Genomic DNA, 19,855 nt, shown 5'->3' with positions numbered 1-19,855 from the left:
CATAGACTTTAGCAGAGAAGGCCACATGCATATACAACCACCTCTCCTATAGGTGATAAAGGTCAGGTGGAGTCAGGGTCCCAGACGTCGCATGTCCCCCCAACAACCATAATCCAGCTCTGTATGGATACCCAAATCCTGCTCGTTCTGAATTTAGGCCTCATGTACCGATCACATTAAATTCCTGCGGTGCTTTTAGGGGGAGAGTACCTCCATAATACAGCATGCATTGGAACGTACCACAAGTATTTTTTTCTAATGTTTATGAAAAATCGGTGCGAAAACCTCCATATGCCTTAGCATGAAATCGGAGTAGAAATAATTGGCCTTGGCATCTGCCCAGGTTTGCCTGTTGCGGACACCAGATTCGTCAGTCCCCCATTTATATATCAGAGAAAACCTTCATTGCACATTACACACAATTTTAGCATTTCATCAGCTCTAGAAATCATCTCTCCATATAGAAACCTTGTAATGTATGATGACCATTCGTGTAGGCTCGCACATATCGGCCACAGTGAGACCATAAACCCCCCGACGTGCCGTTTTACAGGTAAACAGCAGTTTTTATCAATCAATTTGAAAACCGTGCTGATTTGTGATAAAACTTTGGCTTGTGCTGTGGCTGCTACGATTGAACTCACCCTTCACAACCAGCATCCTGGTAGTAAATAAAATGCCAGACCACTGGTAGGATGCGAGGCAAGTTGTCTCATGTAGGAAAAGTCTTAAAGGGTGTCTGTCTCCAGAAATGTGCCAAACCAGCAACAGAGTAATCTAGTGTAGCCTCACCAGAATCTAACGCTTTTTTAATTTTTCAGCTGAGTGCCTCCTTTGCAGCAATAATAACTTTATTCAATATATGCTAATTAGATTTTTGGAGCAACGAGGGCGTCACCGTTGCTCCAAACCGCTCTGGCTTCTATCACCAGTCCGTCCCTCTCTCCCCACTTCTTTGAGCGACAGGGACCAGGCAGTGTAAAAGCTGTGTCCATGCTTGACCTCGTATTCTCCTGAACGCTCCCGCGCCTATGATTCCGAATCGGCGCATGCGCAATACACCCTGATATTTCACCGGTCCAATCGGCTGTGCTGTGCATGCACCGATTACGTCACACTACACCCGGTATGGACGGACCTCGGGATCTCAGAGCAGAAGAGGGTGTAGCCGCCAACGCCGAACCACCTTCTGCTCTGTGTAGCTCCAAAAATTTAATTTGCATATCTTGAATAAAGTGATTTTCGCTGTAAAGGAGGCACTGAAAAATAAAAAAAAGCGTTAGATTCAGGTGAGGTTACACTATATTACTCTGTTGATGGTTTGATAGGCAAATTTCTGGTGACCGACTCCCTATAAAGATATTTTACTCTTGTGCAAAGTTCAATTGGAAGGTGAATTACAAAAACCCGTAAAACCTGAAAAAAAATGTCCCCTTCTCGAATCTTACAAAAAACCTCACAGTATTTGGCTAATCTAATAAAGTTGGACAGAGACACATGGAGAATTCGGTCAATACTATTGATAATTATTCTAGATACATTTCTAAACATTTTCTTATGAGATTTGAAACACAGTGGAGTGGCTGTAGGGGGTGCAGAGGTAGCAGTTGGAGATGTGACCCTGGTGCCCGAGGTGGTCCAATTATGCCACATAAGACACCATTATTATAGATGGCACATAATAGATGGGGGCCCCTAGTAGATTTTTCATTGGGGCCCAGGAGCTTCAAGTTACGCCTCTGATGGAACGCATCTGGTCATTAGAGGTCCTCGATAGTTGCTCATACATGGCACCATTATTTGTCTAACTGTCTGATTGGACCAAAAATATTGCACTGCATATGGTGATATGATGCCAACACTTCTCACGTTGTACATTCAACATCAACCAGTCCATCTTAAATATAAATATAGCCAGAAAAGTCCTGTATACTTTGCATGCTGGGAAAACACAGGAAACATTAAAGACGTCCTGTACTTAATTTATACATGTACATTACCCTCTCAGCGACAGGGGATGATCTGAGAGGTAAAAATAAACTTCCTTAAAGAGGCTCTGTCACCAGATTTTGCAACCCCTATCTGCTATTGCAGCAGATAGGCGCTGCAATGTAGATTACAGTAACGTTTTTATTTTTAAAAAACGAGCATTTTTGGCCAAGTTATGACCATTTTTGTAGTTATGCAAATGAGGCTTGCAAAAGTCCAAGTGGGTGTGTTTAAAAGTAAAAGTCCAAGTGGGCGTGTATTATGTGCGTACATCGGGGCGTTTTTAATACTTTTACTAGCTGGGCGTTCTGACGAGAAGTATCATCCACTTCTCTTCAGAACGCCCAGCTTCTGCCAGATCACACTGTGACGTCACTCACAGGTCCTGCATCGTGTCAGACGAGCGAGGACACATCGGCACCAGAGGCTTCAGTTGATTCTGCAGCAGCATCGGCGTTAGCAGGTAAGTCGATGTAGCTACTTACCTGCAAACGCCGATGCTGCTGCAGAATCAACTGTAGCCTCTGGTGCCGATGTGTCCTCGCTCGTCTGACACGATGCAGGACCTGTGAGTGACTTCACAGCGTGATCTGGCAGAAGCTGGGCATTCTGAAGAGAAGTGGATGATACTTCTCATCAGAACGCCCAGCTAGTAAAAGTATTAAAAACGCCCCGATGTACGCACACAATACACGCCCACTTGGACTTTTACTTTTAAACACACCCACTTGGACTTTTGCAAGCCTCATTTGCATAACTACAAAAATGGTCATAACTTGGCCAAAAATGCTCGTTTTTTAAAAATAAAAACGTTACTGTAATGTACATTGCAGCGCCTATCTGCTGCAATAGCAGATAGGGGTTGCAAAATCTGGTGACAGAGCCTCTTTAAGAGTTTCATATTGAAAAAGAGGATCATCATTTTTATTGTTTCAATGCATCTAAAAAATGAGAACAACTTTGCAATGGGTGTTGTTTAAAAATCTCCTACAGTTTTGTGTATGCAGCTCCTATACAGACTTATATAGCAGCAATGTAAAATATTGTAAAACATAACCCTGGGCTACAGATGACTGAAGTTGCCCTCCAGCTCTAGCCCAAACCAATGTGACTTTAAAGGGGTTTTCCCACGAAGGACATTTATGACATATCCACAGGATGGGTCATAAATGTCAGATAGATGCTGGTCCCACCCCTGTGTCCCAGACCTATCTCTAGAACGGCGCCCCCATAATCCCTGTTCTACCTTTTTCTGCTTCCGCTGCCTCTAAACTCTCAACTATGGGGGATGCGTGACATCGCGTCCCGCAGCGCTGAGCACGGATGCACCTCGGACGTAAACTGTAGTTTTTCACATCCGAGATGCGCAGAGCTCGTGTAAATAAGGCCTAAGGGTGAGAGACCTGCACAGTCGCACAGGCCACATCCCGTCACCAATGAAGGACGCGCCACTGGTCCTGATAGCCTAGGCACCTGGGTTTCCCCATTTTATTCATTGTGAAGTGCCACTTGGACACTTTACATCAATGTTTTTTGGGCACTGTATCATTGTATTAGATTGACACTATGGTACAACACAGGGAGGGCATCACCCAAACTAACATCGACCCTGATAGTTAGTTACTTTGTTATATAATCTAGAAGCAGGCATTTGAAGGGTCTGTTTCATGAAGATCATCACTTTTAAAAAAAAGGCGCCGGCGCAGGAAGTGCTGATCGCCGCGGTCCCAACTTCTCACCCATGCCATTTAGCGGTTATGTCCAGGGGAAGCTGTGGCCAGCAACGCAATATAGCATTACATGCTAGCAATTCAAAAGAATGGCCATCCATGTTATGCACAGATGTCCCCCGAGAGTGAGAGCCGCTCTTACAGAGCAGCTCTCTGTTCTAGCTCATAGAGGGGGTCCCCTCTATGACGTCCATATGTCCTAACAGGGCACCCCTTTAAAATGGTTGAAAGTCCTTGTGAACGGTTTAGCACAAAATCAATATTTTGATAGGTGTCTCATGTGTACAGTTTGTGACTGTCCAATTGTCTTCTCCACCTACCTGTTTTATGACCTTCCATCACAGGCTTTCATGTCCTCAATAACAAAACTCCAAAGTAGATAGGATAGTAGTAGGATTACTCTGTGCTGCTGGGGACCCGATTTTATTCTTAGTCTGTATGTGTGAATCCACCCTTATGGGACTGAGGTACCTTTTGAGCCCCTTCAGGCTCCAGGTCCTGGGCATGACTGCTACCTCTACATCCCTAATAGTTATGCTCCTGCTCTTTACATCATGATAGTGCCCATTGCCAAATGCAGCCCTGTCCTCACCAGCATTGGCACATGAGTATACAGGTCACTTCTCTCTCCACTCATCAAACTCTTCATACTCCTCTGCTTCAACACTCATTTCAGTCATGTGGTTGGCTTTAGGATCTCCTGTCCTTGGCCACATTAAGCAGTAGATTACAATGATAATGAGTGGGTGCCCTGTCCTTGACACCTTTAATGTGCAATTTCTAATGAGGTCAAAAAGCAGATCCCGTTTATTCCCCTCCTTATAGTAAACTGCAAGTAATGAAAGATTCCAGAGTTGCGATCATGCCGAAATATTAAACTGTATGAAGAGATCTTTTAACCTAATTCTTGCTGTGACGAATATAAATTGCACAATTATGAATACATTGCTGTTTTCAATGAGGCTCCTACAAGTGTACAGCCTGAAAATGAATGCCTCGCTCCTGATAAATGAACTGTTGTGCTTCATAAATGAGTTTCCCCCCGCCGCCCTCGCAGGTTAGCACATTACACAGAAATGCATTATGAAAATGATCTGCTTCCATTTTCCTCTTCACTGATCTCCACGTTGAGGAAAATTCATCAGTTTGTAACGTTTGTGCTCGCCATCTGTTTGGAGTAAGTAATGGATATTTTACCTTCACAAGCTGATTACTTAATTGTGGCTTGGAACATTTGCAAATTGGCTCATCTCTGATTAACGTAATGGGGGCATAGACTAACAGATACACCCTCTAAAATACAATACTGTGGGCAATATACTGTAATGTGTGCATGAGGGATAATTACTTGACCATAAGGGGTGGTCAAGCCAGAGCTTAAATGGGTAATTGTTCCAGAACATTGATATAGATATATGACATTCAGGGCACCCCTATAAAAAGCCAGGAACCCTAAAACCACTAGTTGTGCCAAAGCTCTGCGCATTGCTTAAACATTAAGGGTCCCATATATAAGTGCACATTATTACTTTCCATTAAGTGTTCCCATTGTAATATATAAATAAGCATCAATTAGTCCTGGCCCAGAAAACTGGTGTAAATACACTGATAAAAATGCGCCACAGGGGCATAACTTGAAGATGCTGGGCCCCCATGAAAAATCTGTAACAGGGTCCCCCACCTACCACGTGCCATTTATAATACTGGTGTCTTATGTGGTAGAGGAGCCTCTGGGCTGCCTCAGGCAACAGGTGCAACTGCTATTTAGTCGGCTTATCGTATCTTCTATGCAGCCCTAAAAATCATCGTGGTCGGCATCACATCTCCCCATGTAAACAGGGGATATGCTGTAGACAATATGTAAACTGTATGGGGACCGAACGATTAAATTAATGATTGTTCGTCCCCATACATTTTACATCGGCCCATGTAAAAAAAAAAAAAAACTTTAAACGAGCACCGATTCACGCTCATTATGGGCCAAAATCTGCTGGTGTAAACCAGCCTTTAATGGGGACCTACTGCCCGTCCTTCTTGTCCATTGGTGACAGGCAGCTGCTGCCCATTCCAATGAATGGGTGACAATGTAATACAAGGGTGTGCTGAGTCCTCCAGAGTGGAAGTCACTTTTTGCAGCATCTTTAATCTGGCTCATAGAGGTGGTGACCTCCCCTCTATGACGTCCATATTAGGACATAATAGGACACATGGATAGGGGTTTTGCGAACTGAAAATATATGATAAAAACGCATGGTCTACTTTAGGCAGCTACTTATCTTATGACCTAGTAGGGCATGTTGAGCTGTTGGAATGGGGCTCCCTTGATCACGATTACTCTCTGTTATCGTGGTAACTGCTGGAATCCAGTAATCTATGTACAATGCTTTATTTTTCCTGTAACAAGTACACTGGGACAATGGCAGCGGATTACATAATTTTACTAGCATGGCGATCCCCTCCCCCAAAATAAGTTTGTCCAGAGGGCCCCAATATTTAATGTGATCCCCAAAAGTAGACAACCCCTTTAAATTCTTTCATAAGATGCAGCACAAATACTTAACGAATAATATTTTCTTTTCACAATTTAACTTTTAGAATTCTTAAAAAAATCCAAACATCTTTATTTAAAAGTTTACTATAGAGCCAGAAACCACTTCAGTCTATGAGAAGAGATTGTTCTTCACTGCATGGTCTGGTAAAACATGTGTCTAATCTCACAATGTAACCTGAGGACATCCAGCACAACAAGTCCCATGAAAGAGCATGACTGATGATGTCATGGGATCCTTGTCGGAATCTGCCCAGCTTAAAGGGGAAGCTGAACATACTAGAAATCAATGCAAGTTGTATATAGGCTTTAAAATACATGAACACATTATATATATATATATATATATATATATATATATATATATATATATATATACATACATACATACATACACACACGCACACACACACATACATACATACCAATAATGCTTACCATACGTCACACATGGCTCTTATAAATTACAATCTGCATTATTTTTCGTGAAGTCAAGTGCCAATTAGTTCTAATTGATCCTAGTTAATCCCTTCCTTGTGATATTAATAGAGGGGGCCCCATTTAGGACCCTCATCTATTAGTGAGAGTGGGGAGCAGCTCAAAAATGAAAGGGGTATTCTTTCCAGAAAGATGATTTGTTAGATAGGTGGGGGTTCAGAGCTCGACTGTTTCTGTCATAGCAAAAGACTGAGTGGAGCGGAAGGGCGCATGGTTGACCAGCACTCCAATCAAACTCCTCTAGTTGCGGTCGTTTTAGTGATCGGTGGTGGTCCCAGCTGTTGATGCCCACTGATCTAGCATTTATCACCTATTCGGTGGATAAATGATAAATCTTTCTGGCTGGAATACCCCTTTAAGTGAGACACTTATTTTTATTATAGGAACCTTGTAATGCTTCATTTCCCCTGCAGGGGGCGCTGCAGGGGAATTTAACACTTAGGTTCCACCACAGCAGAGAGAGATCCGGTGATCAGCTCATCAAAAGACCTTCAAAACAAAAATATATTCCAAAGTGGGTGACCCCCTTTAAGTTTATATATTTTCCGAAATGTTATAAACTAAGAAGGTTCCTCTAGCTTGTGCTGCTCTCTGCTGCTCAGACTGAATGGGGTGAAGGCCATGTCCTCCTGCAGCTGTTACATTAAACACTAATGCTGGGAAGAAGTTGCCACACTTCACGAAAGATTCTTTCCCCCCTGTAGAAAAACATATAGCGTCCACGGAAAACATGTCAGAGGTCCCGAGGGGCCTTCTTGGCTTACAAAATCAAGCAGGCAAATGTGTGTCGGTTCTCCCGAGTGCTGTTTTATATCTGCCGCTGTCCTGTCAATCATCCAGATGTAGTATATACATCAAGCTAAAAAAGGCTGATTCTTCAGGCGCCGATGTCGGGGAGCTGCAGTCATGCAACAGCAGAATAATTATAGTCACAGCAGTCAGCGATTGCCATCAATTCCCGAAATATATCCCTTACTAATTAGACAATGTTAGAAAAGAAAGCAAAACGTAATTAAGACCAAAGGATGGAAAATGTTGAGAACATTTTCTGTTTAAACAACTGCTCCATAAAATCTGCCGTCCCCAACAGATGTTCAATTCTAAATATATACATTAAAGACCCCCCCCCCCCCCGCAACAAGAGTTAAACATAAAAAACCTTCGACATGAACTTTCTGGGATGTTCTTAGGTGAATTATTCTGTTCAACCACATAGGCTATCAGAAGCTGGTCAACAACTACTAATGGCAGCCATTACAGTATCCATAGGGGTCGTCAACTATGGGTTTTATAGGCATAAACCTGAATGGTCATGCAGATACATCCGTCTCTTCTGTACTTCATCTCCTCTGTCCTCATTGACCATCAGCCAAGATGCCGACAAACACATGATCAGAATCCATAAATGGATTATTCAAATGCATGTGTGACGGCCATTTTTTTAAAGCACATGTCCTAAATTTGTCCGTTTTCACGGATCCCCCAATAGACAAGTCTATGAGGGATCTGTGAAAGCGGGTCCCGCACGGGTGAAAATTGCTGGTGAAAAACTAAATTTCGTGAAAGACTAATTTCAGATGGTTGCATATGTCTGCATGTTACAGTCTATATACTGTCCTGCCCACCCGGGTCCCATGTGATTCTACTGAACTTATACACAATAGGGTTTGTCATCTCATATATGCAGATAGACATATAGCTATGTCCAGCTCTAATCCACTCCTCAGCATTGATTCTTGAAATAAGAGTAAATTTCATTTAATCAATATCATCTTTTCACAAAAACATTTGTGTGAATACATCCCAAGGCTTCATGCACAAGACGGTATTACAGCTCTGTACAACTTCAGAATTCTACAGAATTCTAATATTACACCCATAGCAGTCTATAGGCCCTACCTCTATATGGGAATCTTACCGAACCGGACCAAAAATTAATCATATACTTCTAGTGGAGAATATCTCCATATGGTAGCGTACATAGGAACCACATACGGAGCTGTAGGGAACAGGCTTTCCTATGCACACTCCTCTGCATTAGGCCTATATGGAAAATTTAAGCAACAAGAAAGCTTATATAGCCATGCTATACAGCGATACTCCTACATACAATCTTGGGACAACAACGTTGCCCATACAGATCAGAGTACTAAATGAATCCTAGTGAGTGGCCTACAAGCGTTATTTCTCTCCATGAAGTATAGTTGTATATGTACTCGTGCTTTAAAAGATCAATCCCCAAATCAGTCTCTCTCTTGTAATAGAACTCATATTATAACATGATTTTCAAGTTTATGTAAACTTAAACCTCCAATTTCACAACCGGAGAAGGAAATCTATCCTAATAGCATGACTAATAAGTTTAAGGGGACAACGCCAGGCTTTATTCCAGAGAAACATCTATAAAATGTATATATTTTTCAAGGAAATCATGTTTAATTTCGCTCCCTCATCCAGTTTAACCACCACAAAAATTTGAGGCCTGGCCACTAAATATCCTCATTTTCTGTAATGTGAAACTAATCCACTTGTAAAGGTTGTGACAGTACAAAAATGCAAATTACGGCTTGGCCACAGTTTTATGATTCAAAATAATAGCATCATAGATCGCTACAATGCTGTTCAGTTGGCTCATTGGACCAGTGATCAGGCCGGGACTTGTGGCTGTAATAAAGTCGCTAAAATGTGGCCACATTACAGCCGTATTACTTAGTACAAAATCAAATGCCAAATAGTCGAAGAGTTTGGTTGCTTAATTTGAACGAAACCACAATTCTACGCAGGGGCGTAACTAGGAAAGACTAGAACCCATGGCAAACTTTTGACTGTGCCCCCTCCCCCACAACCATCCGCACAACCCCCATCCTACCGACAATGAACATTTATCAGTTCTGTGTGCAATGTAAAATTATTTCTATGCCGCCAAGTTGTACATCATCTACCCCCCTATTTTATGAGATCCCATTAATACTGATCCCACAGTCCTCCAGTAGAGCATGCCACACACATCCTCTTGTAGATCGTGCCACGCACAACCCCTTGAAGATGTTGCCACACAGGCCCTTCCTCTGAAAGATCATGCCACTTAGTCCCCCTTGTAGATAGTGCCACACAGCCCTCCCCTTGTAAATAGTGCCACACCGCCCACCCTTGTAAATAGTGCCACACAGCCCCCCTTGTAAATAGTGCCACACAGCCCCATCTTGTAAATAGTGCCACACAGCCCCACCTTGTACATAGTGCCACCCAAAAAATTGTACTCCCCTAGCCCCATTGTCACAACGAACTGAGCTGCTCCACAGCCTCCTCAGCAGCATGTGAACGCTGAGACGAGACCCTTGCGTAAGCCGACATGATCCAGTGACATCATTGCTCCGGCTTGCGCAGGGATGTTGTCCCAGCGCCATATGGGCTGCAGGCCTAACGTGACCTGTAGCCTAGTGAATGGCAGAGCAGGGAGCTAGTTCCCTGCTCCGCCATAGCATTCAATTTCAAACCTATGAAGAGCTCTTCTGGAGCATGATGACCACAACAAAAAATGATCCATTTAAAATGTACATTTTATTAAATCTATTAAAATGGTCAAAACATACAGATTAATACATACAAAAAAAAGCAGGGTGCAGGTGGGTAAAAACAAAAGTGACAGGGCAAAACACAAGGAAGCAGACACTGCACAAAAAAGAATCTACCATAGTTTTCTAATACTTTCATACTATTAGGATGACTATGAACTCCTTAACCGCTGGACGCAATTGAATGCAGTATGGAGAATGTAAAGTTAAAAACTAGGTAAAAAGAAGATTTACTTATAGAGAGTGGAGTGTGCATATTGCAGATGATCATCCACGGATATTCATCAGTGGACAAACTCACCAAAACAAAGGAAAAACCTACAGTGCACCCGGCCACCTCGATGCGCGTTTTCAAAATGATCTTCCTCAGGAAGACTGTCACATCGAACATTCTGCTCTATCTGCGGGCAGCAGGTTATAGAACAGGAGGAGCAGAGTAGATTGAGAAATAGATTTGTATGGAAAGATGTAAACTTGAAATTTATTGATTTCAATCCCTGCTCGTTTTGAGCTTATGAGTCCGGAGGGTGGTCTCACTGAATGATTGACAGCATGCCCTGTATGAGTGAGACTGCACCCTTGATTCATACGTCAAAATGATCAGGTATATAATTCAATAAATCTTTTCCAACAGAACTATACCCCTAAGAAATAAATGCTACTAGAAACCATAGCGTTTAACCTCCCCTGACATGTCTGTTTTAGTAAATTATTGTATTGCCCATGAAATAACGATTCTGGAGCATCTTTTCTTAGAACTCCGTTCCACATTTTGCCGTTCCTCTGTTATTCCTCCTTGAAATTTATGAATAAATTGACAACTGGGTGTTACTAATTGGGGGTGTGACTCTACACATACGGATACTGTCCAATCAGCACTGATAGACACTGTGTAGAGACACGCCTCTTTGACAAGGAGAATGGTTACACCCAGCTGTCAAATTATTCATAAACTTCTAGGAGAAATAACAGAGGAACGGCACAACGCAGAGCTCTAAGAAAATATCTTCCAGAATAGTTATTTAATGGGGAATACAAGTATTGACTAAAATAGACATGTCAGGAGAGGTGACAGCTACTCTTTAACCTGATTCAAGCACATTATAACTATGGTGGTAAGGTACCCACGTGACCATTATTGCTTGGGAGCCCAGACTACTCTGTCTGCCCCTGGCATTTACTACTGGTTCTGATTGTTCACAAGATGTATGCACATATATTTACTTGTATGATAACCGATTAAATGCTACAGTAGGTTGTGTTTAATCAGTAATATTGAAGATTAATGTAACGCAAGTCTCTAATCTATTATGAGAAGTGGTCACAACCAATTGTTTTAGTATTGTTAGAGTTCAGACATTTTAGCAGCAGATCTGCGGTAAGACCTGAGAAATTTTGCAAAATATTGGGCATGCTGGAGATTTTAAAATCATCATGGCCGAAAATCCACACAGACTTTTTTCCACTACACGTGGATGGGTTTTATAAATTATAGTGTGTTTTCGGTTAGGAATATCCATCAAAAATCCACCATGTTTGAATGCGGCCTTTTGTGTATGGGTATCTTTATGTAGATGCTTGAGATGCTGGTACTTCCTTATGTTAGAGAAGGAGAGAGAGCTGCTTGATTCCCAGTCTGGAAACAAAGCTATTCATAGAGTTGCTGCAGAGGTCACACAGCAAAATACTGGTAAAATACATAGTAAAATCTTTGTAGTTCTTATACACAAGGAATTAAATGTATTTATTTTGTGTGTATACATCTTTACTGCCAATGCCAACAATAATGATCAAATTCAACCACTTGCCCTTAGTTGGGGATTGATTCTAAAAAGTACAATTTACAGTACTCGAGTACAATACTTCTATATACGCAATAATACTTTTAACATGTTTGCAGAAAATAAAATATTTCTCTACTTGACATTTTGTATCAGCGTTTACGCTGTAGGAGAAGACGTATTTAATTGCATATTATGCACCGTGTCATATTTTACTACAGTGTAGCACCCACAGGGGGACGAAAAAGTTTAACTTTTAGGAGAAAGTCAACAGAAAACAATATTTGTAACATGAATGAGGAATTAATTATACAGTGATTAAAACCATGACGGTGCTCTCCCACGCTGCCCATTACACTGTGATCTGAGTGTTCTATGTTAATCCAAGGAGAGAAAAAAAAAAGTAGCTTTGCCCAGTTTTGAATGGTTGTCTTTCAGACAAAATGCTTTTTACAAAAATGTATTCATTTTCCGTAAAGCAAGAATGTTCGATTCAAGGAGGGCAACAAGAGTGAGACTATGCATACATTTTTACACCAAAAATTAAATCTTCCCCCTCCTTATCTCATTATTTGAGATGTTGCAGCAGCAGTTTTTTCTTCAGAGCTGTAACCTAACTACAGCCATTACAGAAATTATGGAGAACTATCTTTTGTCACCCAGTCACCCACCAGCACAAAAGTATGTACAAACACTTTCCTCTACGTTTTAGCTACCTGCGGTCGCCACTAGTGGGAGCATAGGAGCTTACTGCATACATTGAACTAAATGATAACACAGTATGCACACAACTAGTGGCGGCTTTAGGCATCTAAAATGTTGTTTTAGGTATGAGCCACAGAGATCTAGACTACGAAAAAAACAACAAAAATATAACATTTTATTCGCCATCTGGAGCCGTGCACATGGCAGCCTAACTGCATCTGTGGAGCTGCAAGGCAAACTCATCCTCTTATAGTTCTATTCATTGCGATAGCAGACATAGCCTGGAAGAACATAGCTGGACTGTGGTTTCTACTCCTAACGTGTCACATGACTGGCCCGCTCACATGTTGTGGTGTCCCCAAGGTCCACACACCACCATGCAGGATCGTAGACAGAGATACGGTGTGATACCCGAACAGCAGCAACAAGGAAACGGAATACTAAATGTAGAGAATTATATTTTAGGCATTTATAAATTTAATTTTATCCAGGAAAATCCCTTTAAGACGCATGTCCAATAAGTTTAAAAAAATAAATGAAACCATGATAAATTATAATGGTAAAAATACACAAAACAGTAGGTGCAGTTTAAATATAAGAAAACAATTATTTATTGTAGCGGACAGCTACTGTAGGTGGTGATGACATCTCTGAGCCCTCAATGTTCCTCACTAACGGGTGGATGAGAATCCTATGCTCCGGACCACTACATTAGTTAAAGGCGCACTCAAATGGTTGATACCCCATTTTATGACAATAATTCACTGTATTTAAGCGATATATATTGTGCTCCCACAAAATATGAAAATTTGTAAATTCACTGAAATGATATATGAGTAAAATGTATAACTTTTATTTCATAACTCTCTAAAAACAGGGGTACAATCACCACTGTGAAGAGCCCAACCGTGTGTATTAAAAACGTATTAAACAAATACTCCAAGTCCTGATTCATTTGTGAACCCACTATGACTGGGTATATTATAAAGATACCAATATGGAATCAGCGTTTAAACATTGGTGTAACAGTGGTTTAGACCCTAAAACACACCGGAGCCTGCGATAACCGCACCTAAATCTCCTGATGCTAAGGTACACAACGATGCCACTGTCCCCTTGCTTAACCCGACCCTACGCGTTTCTATACTTATCATCATCAGGGGTCTGTAGCTTGGTCACTCTGGCCAGCATGCCGCTGACATCTATGCGTGCATGCTTCCGTGTTGTGCAGTAGAATATCTGCTGCTGAAGAAATATCGCTGGCATCCTGGCCAGAGTGACCAAGCTACAGACCCCTGATGATGATAAGTATAGAAACGCGTAGGGTCGGGTTAAGCAAGGGATTTTAGCGTAGGGGACAGTGGCATCGTTGTGTACCTTAGCATCAGGAGATTTAGGTGCGGTTATCGCAGGCTCCGGTGTGTTTTAGGGTCTAAACCAATGTTACACCAATGTTTAAACGCTGATTCCATATTGGTATCTTTATAATATACCCAGTCATAGTGGGTTCACAAATGAATCAGGACTTGGAGTATTTGTTTAATACGTTTTTAATACACACTCTTCACAGTGGTGATTGTACCCCTGTTTTTAGAGAGTTATGAAATAAAAGTTATACATTTTACTCATATATCATTTCAGTGAATTTACCCATTTTATGACAAGAATGGTGTTTTCAGGGGCTCAGGAGGGCCTACCATAGACAATTGGGAAAGTTCTTAGCCATGTGTATCCCATGTAAAGATTGGAACCACACGTAAATATAGATCGTTCAGAGTAGACAACTCCTTCAATAAACACAATCCACTAATATATATAGATATAAACGCTTCGGGCACATGTAGAGAGCTCGGTCGTGTGCTGGGAGCCTGTAATGCGACACCCGAAGACCCTATTGTTCTGTAATACAGAGCTGTAAGCCCCCCATGTCCCTCCATATGGCCCCCCCCCAAACAGCTACAGATTATGAAGCTACTTTCCCTTAGAAGTAATGTTTCTAGGAAAGAAGCTCTTGTTATAAAGTTACCGGTGGAACACGGCACGAAATCGGAGGCAAAAAGAAGTTATAGTGTGGTCCCATATACTTGGAGCTTGTATGGGGCCGTAATATGGCTGTGTGCATGAGGCCTAAAGATATGACTGCAGAAAGTAAGAAAACCAGGCAAATACTGTAGTTTTGTAAAGGGCAAATATACATCTGTACAAGAGATAACATATAAAAAGACATCCATGGTGTTATTTTTGAGATAGTCATGGCCCGGGTAATGGTTTTGAGATAGATAGTATTCTACTACAGTAGCACACTTCACTTCCTCACTATATGACGAAAAAGTTAATGATATATTAAGGGAAACCAGATAGGAAGGAAGGAGGAGAAATACGGCTGAATAGGACACTATTTTTCTTCCCACATCTGTCAAAAAATATATAAAAAGGAGGTCACAGTTCAGAATCAGGTCCTAGGGGTCATAGTTACAAAGACAATCATTGCTACTTAATATAAGCTAAAAGATCTTAGAAAACTTCATATCTTATTCCCCTTCCATTTATCTACATAAACTTATGTAAAGGGCCTTTCTGTGGCTATAATGGGGCAAATAACCTTCAGCATGGGGCATAAACTTTGTAAAGCACACTTTGTATAAACTTGGACCGAGTGGGCGCTGCAAAGTATGTAGTTTTACGCATGTACGTCCATATACCGTACCTCAGAACTTTAATCAATTGTAAAGAGGGACAATTTTTTTTTTTTTTTGTAATGTTAAGCCATGCCAATCCCAGTCCATAAACACCAAGTTCCCTTTGTGCCCCTACACAGTAATAGTGTCCTTCTTTGGGTAACAAACAGTAATAGTGGTCATTTTGTGCGCTTAACACTTTCATAGTGTTCTCTTTGTATGTCACAAAGTAATAGTGTCCCCACAGTGACCATACTTTATTATTGCTCCCTTACAGTAATGATGCGCCCATAGTGCCACCCACAGTATAATGCCACCATAGAGCCTCCCTACACAGCAATTATTCCCCTAAAGTGTCCCCCTCACAGTATAATGCCTCTAAAGTGCCTCCTAAAAATAAAATAAATAATGACCTAGTTCTATTCCCACAACGCATGGAGGAGATCCATCTGCAGGTCTCTTCTAGTTTGTCATGTATGTGGCTCGGCATAGGCAGGTGCGATGACGTCACTGCATTGCGCCTGCCAGCTGATGATTCCCCGGTCCACCCTTGTATGCAACTGTATCTGCATCCTGAGGATGCAGATACAGTTGAAACCAGGACATGCCACAGGCCTAACAGGAAAGCAGGACATCGCCTGGAATCCAGGACATTTGGGAGGCATGCAATACACTGATTTAATACATCGAGTACAGTGGCGTAACTACTGCTGTAGCAGCCGTAGTGGCTGCTACGCGGCCTGCAGCATGAGCCCCCCCCCCCCATGGCCGGAGGCTCCGCTAACAGCCGCTATGGCTGCTACAGCGCGACGCCACTGAAGGGGTTGTTCCTACAATAGTCATGCATCAACCTATCCACAGGATAGGGGATGCATGTGGGATCGCTGGGACGCCCAGCGATAAGTAGAACGGGGGACCGAAAGTCCCCCGAAGTTCTCCAAGACAAACTTCGGACTTCCGGGGTCTGTCGACAGCTCCATAGAAATTAATTATGCACCCGTGGCGCTTATGCGCATGCGTGACCAGCGCTCCTTTCATTTTTATTTAACTGCACAGACCCCGGAGGTCTGAGGTTTCTCATGGAGAACTTCGGGGGACTTTCGGTCCCCCGTTCTCCTTATCACTGCCAGCGATCACACATGTATCCCCTATCCTGTGGATAGGGGATACATCTCTTTTGTAGGACAAACTATAGGCAGCTGTTTTTTTTGGGGGGTTGGGGGCTGTATGGCGTTATCTACAGGGGGAGGGCTGTATGGCGTGATCTACAGGGGGAGGGCTGTATGGCGTAATCTACAGGGGGAGGGCTGTATGGCGTAATCTACAGGGGGAGGGCTGTATGGCGTAATCTACAGGGGAAAGGCTGTATGGCGTAATCTACAGGGGGAGGGCTGTATGGCGTAATCTACAGGGGGAGGGCTGTATGGCGTAATCTACAGGGGGAGGGCTGTATGGCGTAATCTACAGGGGGAGGGCTGTATGGCGTAATCCACAGGGGGAGGGCTGTATGGCGTAATCTACAGGGGGAGGGCTGTATGGCGTAATCTACAGGGGGAGGGCTGTATGGCGTAATCTACAGGGGGAGGGCTGTATGGCGTATTCTACAGGGGGAGGGCTGTATGGCGTAATCTACAGGGGGAGTGCTGTATGGCGTAATCTACAGCGGAGGGCTGTATGGCGTAATCTACAGCGGAGGGCTGTATGGCGCAATCTACAGCGGAGGTCTGTATGGCGTAATCTACAGCGGAGGGCTGTATGGCGTAATCTACAGCGGAGGGCTGTATGGCGTAATCTACAGCGGAGACCTGTATGGCGTAATCTACAGCGGAGGGCTGTATGGCGTAATCTACAGCGGAGGGCTGTATGGCGTAATCTACAGCGGAGGGCTGTATGGCGTAATCTACAGCGGAGGGCTGTATGGCGTAATCTACAGCGGAGGGCTGTATGGCGTAATCTACAGCGGAGGGCTGTATGGCGTAATCTACAGCGGAGGGCTGTATGGCGTAATCTACAGCGGAGGGCTGTATGGTGTAATCTACAGCGGAGGGCTGTATGGCGTAATCTACAGCGGAGGGCTGTATGGCGTAATCTACAGCGGAGGGCTGTATGGCGTAATCCACAGGGGGCTGTATTATGTTATCTATAGGGGGCGCTGTGTGGTGGAATCTATAGGGAGGCGCTATCTACAAAGGGGGGGGGGGGTTGTGTGATACCCAGGGGAGGGGGGCCCCAGTCAAAAGTTTGCTATGGGGCCCAGTCTTTCCTAGTTACGCCCCTGATAGAGTAACTTTGTAAAAACATTACTTCTCTTACAGTCTGTATTATGAACTGAATTCACAGTTTCAATGGTTGTTATTGGAAACAGTCGACACGTTTGCTTTCCCTACACTATATTATTATATGGTGCCTGGTGTAAGGATAACATTTTCCAGAATGCAAATTGCCTTTGCAATCTCTGTGTAGACATTGAGTGAGCAAGGAATGCTCAGAGATTTCAGCTCTGCAACCTAGAGAGTTGTGAATGAAGCTCCATTTCTCACACGTGAAGAAGCACTCAACTGAAGTTAAGGAATTATTTTACCATCAATAACACATGCAGGGAGGTTACAATAGCCCCTGCAGCGCCACCACAGGAAAAATTAAGCATTACAGTGTTCCAGTTAAAATCAATGGGTACACCTGTAATGCATGGAAGTGTAGGGCAAGTACTTTGTAGCCACTCTGGCTAATATAGGAGGGTCTTTAACAGAAGGATCCTGCTCTATTAACTAAGAATTCGCTAATAGGATATTTGAATATGTGTATACTGAGGAACCTCCACATAGAAGACAAATTAATAAATCGCCAAAAGTTGGTAAATCAATCCATGTCTTACTTTGTGACTTACACATCTGCAAACGACTTTCCAAGCATTGCCATCGACTGCACCGAACCATGACAGAAAAACTCCAACACAGCAGATCAACGTTTTCACAGATATCGGCCTTCAGTTGGCGTGTTAAAGTCACATGAGGCGACAGCAGGCAGCAGAAAATTATCTAAATACATTTTTTTAGACCATCTGAAATCTGTAGTGTATGGCCAGCTTAAAGGTGTCATCTTAGGATATGCCATCAATGTCCCATCGGCGGGCGACCACTGTAAGCCCCACTGATCACAAAAACAGTGATAGTTGGGCAAGGAAAGAGCCGTGCCACTTCCTCTCCTGTCAGTTCAGATTTAGTTTTTTGTTACTATAATGGGTCAACCATACGGCATATAAAGAAAGCCGAGTGGAGCGTGCAAGAGAGAAAGTGACGCGGATGATTGGCAGGCGTCAGAGCGGTTGCACTCTATGGTTGTTTTCAGACATTCCAATTGTGTAACAAAAATAAGCACGTATAACAATGGAAAGTTGAAAGATGTATTTGAAAAAATAAAATAAAAATACTTAGTGGCTATTTTACGGCATAGTAAAAAAAACTAGGTGCCCACACACCATTACATTGACTTTAAATATTCATGCATTCAAGAGGAATATGAATATATATATATAAAGAGAGAAACAGAAGGCGATAGAGTTACTGAAGAAGTAGAGAGCGCTTCCTTACCTGCATAGTGGTCAAACACAGTTGGCACATACTGCTCGGGGAATGCATCATTGGCATAACTCATCACCAGACAAGTTTTTCCAACCGCACCATCTCCAACCACCACACACTTCAGCATCCTCCTCATGCTGTTAGTGCTGCCAGACCCACTGCTGTCATTTTCATCTCTCTTATCCATATCTGGCTGCTGAAAACTCCTTACAGAGCACATGAAGAAGAAGAAAAAAAACAAAAAAGAAATTCTGCGATCCAAATTTCTTTTCCTAATATCCCCCCGAGAGGCTGGAAATCATAATGCACCCAACATTCTCCTGCAATGCCCTTCAATGATCATACTTTGCTACTTAGTTTGTCGGTTGGGTTGGTATTTTGCATGCAAGTGTTTGAACCACTCATTGCTAGAATTCACAGACTTCCCAGACTTTCCCTCATCCTGACACACACAGCTCAGTATTTGTGCATCACAGGAGGGGGAATTAGATGTGTGGACGTCACTTGTCCCTCCAGTAGGCTGACCACAGAAATCAGAGCTTGCTGCTAATCCTTTCCCAGCCTCCACTCTTTCCAGTATCTAATATGGAAGGGAGGGCAGGAGGATTGAGATTTTTTTTTTTTTTTCATAATCTTTTTGGGCTTGCTCGGTGTCAGGAAATCATGAGTTTCCTGCTGAATTCCATATTAGGATCAATGGGCTGGTGAACAGTGAGGAACAATGGGAGCTCTGTGTGTGTTTGAACTGTACAGGAACTTTGCCAGCACTG

At 42.7% G+C, this 19,855-nt stretch overlaps 1 protein-coding gene across 1 annotated transcript in view; it reads right to left on the bottom strand.

The window, feature by feature from the left end:
- RHOJ (ras homolog family member J) overlaps positions 1 to 19,655 on the bottom strand; it is a 69,283-nt gene extending 49,628 nt beyond the window's left edge. The window contains exon 1 of the mRNA XM_075843741.1: positions 19,095 to 19,655. Coding sequence (XP_075699856.1) covers positions 19,095 to 19,305 — 211 coding nt within the window. The 5' untranslated portion in view covers positions 19,306 to 19,655. The remainder of the gene's footprint in view (positions 1 to 19,094) is intronic.
- Between the last annotated feature and the right edge of the window lie 200 nt (positions 19,656 to 19,855).

Source organism: Rhinoderma darwinii, chromosome 12 (genome assembly GCF_050947455.1).
Source record: "Rhinoderma darwinii isolate aRhiDar2 chromosome 12, aRhiDar2.hap1, whole genome shotgun sequence".
NCBI lineage: Eukaryota > Metazoa > Chordata > Amphibia > Anura > Rhinodermatidae > Rhinoderma > Rhinoderma darwinii.
Note: the sequence above shows the minus strand (reverse complement) of the source record. Positions and strands in the feature narration are given on the sequence as shown.